Source organism: Eucalyptus grandis, chromosome 1, assembly GCF_016545825.1.
Source record: "Eucalyptus grandis isolate ANBG69807.140 chromosome 1, ASM1654582v1, whole genome shotgun sequence".
Lineage (NCBI taxonomy): Eukaryota > Viridiplantae > Streptophyta > Magnoliopsida > Myrtales > Myrtaceae > Eucalyptus > Eucalyptus grandis.
In genome coordinates this window covers 45,220,052-45,231,626 of record NC_052612.1, presented here as the reverse complement: position 1 = coordinate 45,231,626, position 11,575 = coordinate 45,220,052, and the positions used below count along the sequence as shown (strand labels likewise).

The 11,575-nt window shown below is 40.1% G+C and overlaps 2 protein-coding genes across 2 annotated transcripts; both read right to left on the bottom strand.

The window, feature by feature from the left end:
• Nucleotides 1-386: 386 nt before the first annotated feature.
• On the bottom strand, nucleotides 387-1,487 carry LOC120286973 (3,9-dihydroxypterocarpan 6A-monooxygenase-like). Its single transcript, XM_039299586.1, has 3 exons — nucleotides 1,017-1,487; nucleotides 595-870; nucleotides 387-503 (listed from the first exon to the last, which is right to left on the bottom strand). The coding sequence occupies exons 1-3, from the start codon at nucleotides 1,485-1,487 to the stop codon at nucleotides 387-389; spliced, it is 864 nt and encodes a 287-aa protein (XP_039155520.1).
• Nucleotides 1,488-5,804: 4,317 nt separating this feature from the next.
• Nucleotides 5,805-6,699, bottom strand: LOC120286965 (3,9-dihydroxypterocarpan 6A-monooxygenase-like). Its single transcript, XM_039299580.1, has 2 exons — nucleotides 6,016-6,699; nucleotides 5,805-5,921 (listed from the first exon to the last, which is right to left on the bottom strand). The coding sequence occupies exons 1-2, from the start codon at nucleotides 6,697-6,699 to the stop codon at nucleotides 5,805-5,807; spliced, it is 801 nt and encodes a 266-aa protein (XP_039155514.1).
• Between the last annotated feature and the right edge of the window lie 4,876 nt (nucleotides 6,700-11,575).

Sequence of the window (11,575 nt, the reverse complement as noted above, 5' to 3'; positions counted from 1 at the left end):
AAGCACTGAATCAGCCCTCCAATCGCCGTGTGCATCACTATCGCGGCATGAGCCACTCCGATGCACGCCCTCCTCCCGCTACCAAACGGAAGGAAATGAAAATCCTGGCCCTTCAGCTCCATATGGTGATTATCTCCGTCGCCCGCCATGAACCTCTCGGGGATGAACTCATCCGGATCTTTCCACGTGCCGGGTCGTGCATGATGGCGTAGGCATTTATCAAGATGTTGGTGCCGGCCTTTATGTCGTAGCCGTTGATCTCGCAGTCGCTGTTGCATTTGCGGCGGAGCAAGGGCCCCGGAGTGTGCAGCCTCAGCGTTTCTTCACGACGGCCTGTAGGTAAGGCAGGTTCGCAACGTCTGATTCGTTGACAAGCCGGGTCGACCCTACCGCCGTGTCAATCTCCTCCTCAGCTTCTTGAGCTTGTGAGGGTGTTTCAACAGCTCGATTATGGCCCACTGCATCGATGCCGACGTGGTATCCACGCCGGCTATCAGAAGATCCTTTTGCCCAGACAAAAGTTACTGGTTATTACACAGAATGCAGGATATATCTAGTTTGATTAAATGAATAAGAATGTGTCGACCAACTTACTAGGAAGAAATGCTTGATCTGATCTCTGGTCAACCTGATCTCAGCATTTGGATCTCTATACGTCTCTAGCAAGATGTCCATCACATCTTTCTCTTCACTCGCCTCCCCGCAGTCATCCTCGTACTCCTTGATTATCTGCTCGATCAGCGCATCGAACCTCCTCAGCGCTGTCCTCAGCCTCTTCCCGTTCCCGAACAGGTCAACGTGCTTCAACGGCCCATGCACCTCCGCGAAGCTTAGCCTCGCGCCACACATCATCGTATCCTCACCATCTCTCTAATCTCATGCGCTTGATCATCGCTCTTCGAACATCTCTTGCTCATTGCCATCCGACACAGCATATTGTTTGTCAGTGCGGTCAGCTTCGTGCTCAGGTCGCAGGGCTCGCCAAGCTGGTGGCACTTCCATAAGGACCTCAAGACCTTCATCGTCTCATCCTCACGTATGTGGTAGAACCGGTCGAGCTGCGGGCCCGCAAAGAGCTTGGTCATGCACAGCCGCTTCATGAACTTCCAGTACGTGCCGTAGGGCGCGTTCACGAACTCGGCCTCCTTGAAGATGTTGTGGTGGGAGGGCGCGAAGACGAACTTGGAGGCGAACTCGACATCATTGGCCCTCAAGATCTGCTGTGCAGTGTCGGCATCAGAGGCGACAAGGAAGCGGGACGAGCCGATGCTGATTTGCATGAGGGGGCCGTAGCGCCGGGCTAGGGCCTCGAGGGACTTTGGCAGGGCGGAGCTGAGAAGGTGGAAGTGGCCGAGGATGGGGAGGGCCAGTGGGCTCCGCGGGCTACGCGCGGGCTTCTTCTTGGACAAATGGAAGATGAAGAAGATGAGAGTGGAGAATAGGAAGATGAAGAGCAAGAAGATGGAGTCACCCACGTCGACGGCCATGGGAAATTTTGTGGTTTGAGGAGTGAATGGTTTAGGAGGATATGCAAAGGAACTTGGTTAGCTATTTATATCGCTTGGAGGAGCTGGGTCGAAGAAACAAAGTAAAAGAGCATAAGAAATCAAAGCGATCGACTCGATGGATATACATAATCCATGTTGAAGGTGAAAATGGTTGGAATTATTGACATGGAGTGTGAATGTCTTGGATCTCTAAGGGTGCGAATGGTAACGCGTTTTCATTCTTTTTTTTCTCCGGGAACAAAAAAAAAGTGTTTGCTAGAACAATTTTTGAACAAAAGAACGCGTTTGGTAACGTTTGATCCGGGAATAAAAATGAACAGAAACACGTTTGGTAAATTTTATTATTTTTTGTTTCTTTTAATTTTTTAAACATTTTTATTTTATTTTTCATTTTTTCCTTTCTTTTTTATTTTTATTTTTCGGCCGGTCACCGGCCTCCCGGGCACCGGCCGATGTGGGCGGCAGCCTCGCCCACACGGCGAGGCTCGCGGCCTCGGCGAGGCCGAGCTCGCCCAGCCACGGCGAGGCTCGCCCCTCGCCGAGGCCGAGCCTCGCCGTGGTTGGCGAGGCTCGGCCGCCCATCCGGCGAGGCCGAGCGTCGCCGGGCCCGGCGAGCCCGAGCCTCGCCATGGTCGGGCGAGCTCGAGCCCGCGAGATCCGGCGAGCCAAGCCTCGACGCCGGCCGATCGCCGCCATGGCCGAGGCCGGCGACTGGCGAAAGAGAAAAGAAGAAAAAAAAAGAAGAAAATAAGAAGAGAAGAAGAAGAAGAAGCTAACGGAAATGTTTCTTCATTTTTGTTTTTGGAACAAGAAACAACAAATTGTTGTTTCTTTTTTCTGTTCTTATTTCGATTCCAGAAACAAAAAAAAAAAAGAACATAAACGCAACCAAACGCGGCGTTTCCTTTTGTTCCTCTTTTTAACACTTTCCGTATGTAGTGTGCCTTAAACACTTTTTGGAGTGTTTCCATGCACGCCCTAAATATATTGAAATATGCTGACTTTGACGTCCTCTGTCTCCAAAATAAAAGTAAAAGTTGGATCCCGTGGGCAAAGCTGGATAAGGCGCCTTGTTCCAACTTTGATGGCCAAAAGATGTACTTAGTTCACTCGACCCATAGTTAACGAACTGAAGCATCAGAAAACGACATTTTCTTTTTTTAATTCAAGAGCGCGATTAGCACGTACTTCGATACCCTCATCACGATCAAGAAGTTACCGGAAAACATTGCTAGCCAGTTATGCCTTGCCATATCCCAGAAAAATATCTAAACTTTTCGTAGGACAAAAATCACCATAATCTTTCAAATCGCCCATAAAAATTGACAAACTTTTACCCAAAAGACAAAAATACTACCGTGAATTTGCTTGACTCGAACTCCCAACGTCAAGCGTGAAAATCATAACGGATTGAAGTGAAACATAAGGTATAAAATCACAAACTATTGGATTCTTCCTTTCCCTTTCCTCTTGAAATGCGAAACGGACTAGTCTAAATTCAAAAGAATTAGAAACGACGACGTTTTACATCTTTTGGCCTTCTGATGGCATGTCTTTTGTATCCAATGGGAGTGTTAGTCATGCTACGTCCCATATCAATTCGGGTGGATAGAAGATTCAACATTGGATATTTTTTAACTTCAAAGAAAAATTTGTCATTATTTTTGGGTCATTTATAAAGTAAGGATATTCCTATCGAAAATCCTCGAATGAATGTGTGCGCGTGTGTTTCTTTTTTTTTTTTTTTTTTTTTTTTTTTTTTTGCTTTTGGGGTTTGGCCGTTACTCCCCCATCTCATAAAAACTGGTTGACACGTATCCGGTTGGATCAAAATCAAATTCGATCTGGAACTAACAAGGGTCAATCAGAAATATATCTTCGCCTATATAAAACATGATCTATGAAAGTTTTCTACTGCAAGTTAAGCCCCGGGTTTATAATGTTACACTAATCGCATTTTTATCACAGTGGAATCTTCTGTTCCTAAGACATGCTTAAGAACGTAGACGCGACGACAAACATCCTATAGCTAGATGGTTGACATCTTCCTTGTCTAATTCAATACGAAAAATTGATGAGCAACTTGAGATTTTCTTTTCCTAACTATACTTCCTAATTTTCGGTGGTCCAACGAGTCAAAAAGGATGGCCATCGGTTCACGTGCCTGCATGGGTTATAAGTGAACTAATCGGGGTTGCTTTCACAATCCTTTATGTTGTCGATATCAGTGATTCGATCAAATTTTCTATTATGTCCCGGTATTTACTTAGCTTTCGTAGCTCAACGGGTCATCATCCTCGGAACCTAGACATTTGATGGGTCGCTTTCATATCGATTGAAAAGGACTTGTCAAAAAATTCGTTTTGTATTGAATAAATAGATCATGCAGTGCGTTGGTGCACAGATACATTCACGTAGCTAGTGAGATCACACAAAAAAAAAAAAAACAAGATGGGTCTTTTCCATAGCTTTCGATCTATATTAGAAATTGAGTTAGTAGTTTAAATTGTCATAGCCAATGATTATAGTAAAAAACTAGATATCTGGTAGCTGATCTGGACCATAGCATCATTATTATAAGATCATTACTGTTTCGCTATATGGACAAATTATATTTATGTAATTTAGACAGACATGATTTATCCTCTAAGCTGAGCACTTGAAATTTGATTGCAATTTGACTTATTTAAGTGGGACCGGCCCCATGAGGTCATTTTCGGTTATTGAGGGCATAGTTATATTCTACCTGCTAAAGGACGAATTAATTTTTCCATTTAAATTATATATCTAAAGGAAAAATAAACAAAGGATTGATTTAATAATTATTCGAATGAAACAGTAACAGAAAAAGGTTAATTGGGGTTTAGAAATTAATTTAGAAATACTAGAGACGATGATAAAAAAAAAAAAAAAAAAAGAAAGGGAACCACAGGGATATATATAATTATACGTAAATAATGTTGAAAATAAGCGACAATGACATAGATGAAGAATCCTGCCATTCATGTAAATGAACCTCGCCTTGGTCCATTTTTCATGTATTCGATGCTCATGCTCCAAAGAAAAATGATAAGAAAATAATAAAATGTACCCAACCGATACATTTTAACAAGGAGGATGCATTTCCCACCGTATGATAGATAAATACAATAGAAGGGAAGTAAGAATGAACGACAGGATAATTATTAAAAACATCATAAATTTTATTGACATATACAAATTAGTCTTAGAATTTTCAATTTAACTAATTACTCATAGATATTAGACGATTTGCCCATATAGTTTTTCTAGCTAATTTTAGCCAACAATTGCTAATACCACTGATGACTTGGTCAATTTTTTAAAAATTTCTAATTTTGTTTTCAATTTTTCATTTTTATTTTTTCCCAATTCCTCTCCGTCGATTGCCAAGCCTCGGCGATGGCTGGCAAAGGTCATCGACCACAAGTGAGGACCAGCTAGGGTTGTGAATCGTGATGCCCTCACCAAATCTAACTGAGGGGGCCGCGACCTCTACCGCCCATTGTCGAGGCCCCAAGTGGCCGGTGGAGAGAAAATGGAAAAAAAAAAATTACAAGAAAAGAAAAAATTGAAAAAATTTAGAAAATTAGAAAATATGAATGCTATAAAATATACAAGATTGAAGGAAAGAGACCACATTGCTTAAGATGGAACTGTTTCACACTCCAGGAACAACGTTACATATAAACAAACCCTTATTTATCCTCGCATTACATGGAGATATGCAGATGTAGACATACTACTATCCCTGGTCCGTTGTTGTTCTATTTCACATGCAAGATGGTCGGGTTCAAACGTCCGATCGGATAACACACGAGCGGGTTCGCCATCGCACCGGAATATCCCGTCGCCAGTTTGATATCCACCTTCTCCGCTCCTTTCAGATCAAAGCACTGAATCAGCCTCCAATCGTCGTGTGCATCACTATCGTGGCATGAGCCGCGCCGATGCACGCCCTCCTCCCGCTACCAAACGGAAGGAAATGAAAATCCTGGCCCTTCAGCTCCATATGATGATCGTCTCGATCACCCGCCATGAACCTCTCCGGGACGAACTCGTCCGGATCTTCCCACGTGCCCGGGTCGTGCATGATGGCATAGGCGTTTACCAAGATGTTGGTCCCAGCCTTTATGTCGTAGCCGTTGATCTCGCAATCACTGTTGCATTTGCGACGGAGCATGGGCCCTGGATTGTGTAGCCTCAGCGTTTCCTTCACGACGGCCTGTAGGTAAGGCAGGTTCGGGACGTCCGATTCATTGACAAGCCGGGTCGACCCTACTGCCGTGTCGATCTCCTCCTGAGCTTCCTGAGCGTGTGCGGGTGTTTCAGTAGCTCGATTATGGCCCATTGCATCGATGCTGATGTGGTATCGACGCCCGCTATCAGAAGATCCTTTTGCCGAGACAAAAGACACTGGTTATCACACCAAATGTAGGATAATATGCAGTTTGATTAAATGAGTAAGAGAGTATGTCGATCAACTTACCAGGAAGAAGTGCTTGATCTGATCTCTGGTCAACCTGATCTCAGCATTAGGGTCTCTATACGTCTCCAACAAGATGTCCATCACATCTTCCTCTTCACTCTCCCCACGGTCATCCTCGTACTCCTTAATTATCTGCTCGATCAACACGTCGAACCTCCTCAGCGCTGTCCTCAGCCTCTTCCCATTCCCAAACAGGTCGATGTGCTTCAATGGCCCATGTACCTCTGCGAAGCTCAGCCTCCCACCACAGGCCATCATATTGCTGATGATTTCTCTAATCTCATGTGCTTGATCGTCGCTCCTTGAACATCTCTTGCTCATTGCCATCCGACACTGCATGTTGTTCGTCAGCACGGTCAGCTTCGTACGCAGGTCACATGGCTCACCGAGCTGGTGGCACTTCCATAAGGATCTCAAGAGCTTCATAATCTCATCCTCACGTATGTGAGAGAACCGGTTGAGCTGCGGACCGGCGAAGAGCTTGGTCATGCACAGCCGCTTCATGAACTTCCAGTACGTGCCATAGGGTGCGTTCACGAACTCGGCCCCCTTGAAGATGTTGTGGTGGGAAGGTCCAAAGGCAAACTTGGAGGCAAACTCGACATCATGGTCCCTCAGTATCTGCTGTGCAGTCGAGGTGTCGGAGGCGACGAGGAAGCGGGATGAGCCGATGCTGATTTGCATTAGGGGCCATAGCGGCGGGCTAGGGCCTCAAGGGACTTTGGTAGGGCGGAACTGAGGAGGTGGAAGTGGCCGAGGATGGGGAGGGCGAGTGGGCTCGGCGGGCTTCGCGCGGGCTTTTTCTTGGATGAGAAGATGAAGAAGATGAGAGTGGAGGAGAGGAAGATGAAGAGCAAGAAGACGTAGTCACCGGAGTCAACGGCCATGGGAAATTTTGTGGTTTGTGGAGCAGAGGAGCATTCGAATGGTTTAGGATGATTTGCAATGGAACCTGGTTACCAATTTATATCGCTCGGAGGAGGAAGGTTGAAGAAACAAAATAAAAAAGCATAAAAATTCAAAGCGATCGACTCAGCGGATATAATCCATGTTGAAAATGAATGGCTGGAATTATTGACATGTAGTGTGAATATCATAGATCTTAATGCTGAGAGTTTTTCTCCCGACAAAAAAAAAAAAAAAAAAAAAAGCATGAAAATACATCCGAAAGACAAAATACTATGGTAAATTTGCTTGACTCAAACTCCTTACCATCAAGCATAAAAGGTCATAACGGATTGAAAAGTGAAACATGTTGGGCTATCTTATATCGATTATGGAAAGAATTGGCAGTTGAATTATATATGTAAGGGAAAGTCTCACTTTTCAAACTAGTTTTTGGGATAAAAGAGACTTAAGATCACCCAACGTTAATACCAAATCTAAGTTACTAACAAATCTGAACCCAACAGTCATACGACTTATTACTGCTCGAACGTGTGAGGTGAGATACAAATCAGTCACACAGGTTGTTGTGGCTTGAATGTATGAGGGGGAGATTGTGTAGGCGTTTAGGCTAACTTTTAGGGTAAGAGAGGCATAAGACCCCAAACAAAACATACAAATGGTTGGAATCCTTCCTTTCTCTTTTCTCTTGAAATGGACTAGTCTAAATTCAGAAAAAATCATAAACGACCACGCTTTACATCTTTTGGCCTTGTGATGGCGTGTCTTTTTTACACGTCAGGAGTGTTAGCCATGTTTTATGCACATCAGCTCGCATAGCTGGAAGATTTAATGGTGGATATTTTTTACCCTCCAAGAAAAGTATGTAGAGCTTTCTGGGTAGCGAGGATATTTCTATCCTCGAATAAATGTGTTCTTTTTTTTTCCCTTTTTCGGGTTTGGCCATTATCCCCCAATCTCATGAGACTGGTTAACATGTATTAGGTTGGACCAAAACTCAAATTCTATCCAGAACAAACAAGGGTTGATCAGCAATATATCTTCGCCCAATCAAAACATGATCGATCAAAGTTTTCTACTGCAAATTGAGCCCCGAGTTTACAATGCTACACTAATCGGATTTCTCTCATAGTGGAATCTTCTGTTCTCAAGCCATGCTTAAGAACGTAGATGCGACGACAAACAATCTATAGCTACATGGTTAACATCTTCCTTTCTAATTTAGTAGGAAACATCGATGACTAACTTAAGTTTTTCTTAATTATACTCCCTCATTTTCGGTGGTCCAACGACCCATAAAGGACAGCTATCTGTTCATGTGCCTACATGGGTTATGAGTAAACTCATCGGGGTTGCTTTCACATCTTGTATGCTCTCGTAATCACCGATTCAATCAATCTTTTGATTTTGTCCCTGTATTTACTTAGCTTTTATAGCTTAACATTTTATTATCCTCAAAGACTAGACATTGGATGGATCGCTTTCTCATATCATTTGAAAAAGGACTTGTCACAAAAGAAAATTGGTTTGTATTGAATAAATAGGTCATGCATTGCGTCGGTCCATGGATAAATTCACATAGCTAGTGAGGTCACGAGAATAAGAAATGGATCTTTTCCATACCTGTCGGTCTATATTAGAAATCTAAGTTGGTGGTATAAATTGTCATAGCCAATTTTATAGTAAAAAACTAGATATCCGCTATCTGAACTAGAACATAGCATCCTTATTATAAGATCATTATTGTTTAGCGATATGGACAATTTATGTTTATGTGATTTAGATAGACATGATTTATCCTCTAAGTTAAGCACTTGAAATTTGATTGCAATTTGACTTATTCAAGTGGGACCGGCCCCATAAGGTCATTTTCGGTTATTAAGGGCATAGTTATATTCTACTGCTACGCACGGATTAATTTTCCTTTTAAATTATATATATCTAAAAGAAAAATAAACAAAGCATTGGTTCAATAATTATTTGAATGAAACAGTAACGGAAAAAGGCTAAGTAGTTTAGAAATTAATTTAGAAATACTAGAGAAGATGACATTAAAAAGGGAACCACATAGATATATACAAATATATGTAAATAATGTTGAAAATGAGCAACAATGACATAGTTAAAGAACCCTACCATTCATGTAAATGAACCTCACCCTTGGTCCATTGTCGATGTATTCGATGCTTATGCTCCAACGAAAAATGCTCAGAAAATAATAAAAAAACGCTCAACCGATACATGTTAATAAGTAGGACGTGTTACTATTTTCCAACCACATGATAGATTAATCCAATAGAAGATAGGGATGGTCAATTTCAGAATTGGTACGTTCGAGAACCTATCTTATTAGAATTGATTTCAAACTTTTAAAATCTAGAATCTATCATATTTGCTCCAAAACCTACCATGTTTTTCCAGTTTGGTTCTAAAGACTACCTGAAATCCTATTTTTCTTTTGTTTCCTTTTTTTTATTTCAATTTTTATAGCAAAATTATATGAGTAACAAAACGGTTCAAAATAAAAGATGAATGAGGGAAAGTGAGCGAAGGTGAGTCGGGAACGAGTGAGGGTTGTGAAGTTTGAACGAATGAGGGGAAGTAACACACGAGCGAGGAGGAGAGTGAATCACGAGCAAGAAAGAAAGAGAGTTGTGAAATGTTTGACTGAAGTTAGAGAGAACAAAGAAAATAGAGAGACAGGCAAAAGGATATCAAGAAAAAAAAACTAGGTTTTTAGATTTATTTTAGTTTGGTCAATCCGATTCCTGGGTGGTGCTTCACTTATACTAGGATTCGTAGACCGGTTTCCACCGATTTCAAAAATTTGGAATCGGGAACTTAGAATCCAACCAATTTTCAAGGCAATCTGGTCCGGTCCAATTTGTGAGTAGAACGAGTCTGATTGCACAACCATCATAGAAGGGAAGTAAGAATGAACAATAAGATAATTACCAAAAAAATCATAAATCTATTACACGGATATTATTTTAGCCCTAAACTTTTAAATTTGGTCAATATAGTCATAAAAGTTTTGACAATTTGCTAATGTAGTCTTTCTCCAATTTAGCCACCAATCGTTGACGTGGATGATTTTTGTAATTTTTAAAAATATTATGAATATTCTTTTTTTTTCCTTTTTTTTTTTTTTTTTATTTTTTATTTTTCCCTAATTCTCTCTGCTGGTCATCGAGCCTTGGCAACGGCCAACAAAGGTCATTAGCAAGGGAGTGGGAATAAAGAAAAGAAAAGGAAAATTTTAAAAAATCAAAATATTAAAAAAAATTGCAAACACGTTAGCATCGTCCATATCAAGTAAAAAAGTCAATATCTAAGTCAATGATTGTTGGTCAAAATTGACCGAAATGATTATATTGGCAAATCATTACAAAGTTTAGAATTAATTTGGCTAAATTAAAAATTTAAAACTAAATTGGCATACGTACAATAGGTTAGGACCTTTTATCATAATTTTCTATTGTCATTTATCTAGCTTTTTTTCTTCATTAGAAACCAAGTCAATTATGTTTGTGTATAACTTATTCGTCAATGAAAGGCCGTGATTGACCCTTCATCTTCCAAATAAAATAAATATAAAATTGCGTAAATATGTTCAAATTAACCGATTGCTTAATGTTCAATGTAGATCAATGTTTGCACGGTCGAAATAGTGCATCCTCACTGCCTCAAAAGAAACTTGTATGGTTACATTTACCCCAGTGCAATACTAACCCAAAAAAGAAAATAATTAAATGAGATTATTGAGAAGAAAATAATTAATCGGCACATAATGGAATTCGTATAGCCGACCTTGTATATTAGTAGGATAACGCTTGGTTGTCGTTGTCTTTGTTGTCGTTTCTTCAAATTTCAAGACCTTTTTAGGCATTCCAGGCCTTTTTAGAAGCTTTTCATCACCATTTTCTCCTTCACAAAATTTAATATTCACAAAATCCAGTCTATAATTAATTTAACCTATTAAATGACATACTTAACCTTATTTTTGGTTCAGAACCCAATTTTATACGAAGACAACACAAATTATCTCTATAGATTTGAAGTTATCTTAGGATGATTTTTGCTGGCATTAATGAAACCACACTCAAGTATTCAAAAGTCAATCGATTATTTATTATAGACATAGATTTGATACTCCTCTAATTAATAAAGTATAAAGTAATTGAGGAGAAGAAATTTTTTAGACCCGTAGTTCTTCCCCAAATACACATTAAAAAAATACGTGATTAAGATTCGTATGATGTCATAAAGAAAACAGATGTAAGCTGGAAATTGATGGGGGAAAATTATTTATATACACGCAACCCAAAGAGCTCAACCAAATCCAGATATATTTATTTATTTATTTATTTATTTATTTATTTATTTATTTATTTATTTATTTATTTATTTATTTATTTATTTATTTATTTATTTATTTATTTATTAACTAATTATTACGAGCAATATAGATAATTTTTTAAAAAATATTTTCAAATCAAACATTTTCTACAAAACAGACGAACCATTAATTTGTGGTATTCATATATTTTATTTGAAACTCCATTTTCTGAGAATTTGAGGTATGTGATTTTTAATGTATAGTAATTTTGTTCTTTTTGCCAGACATGTTTGAATTGAATAATTTAATCTTTGA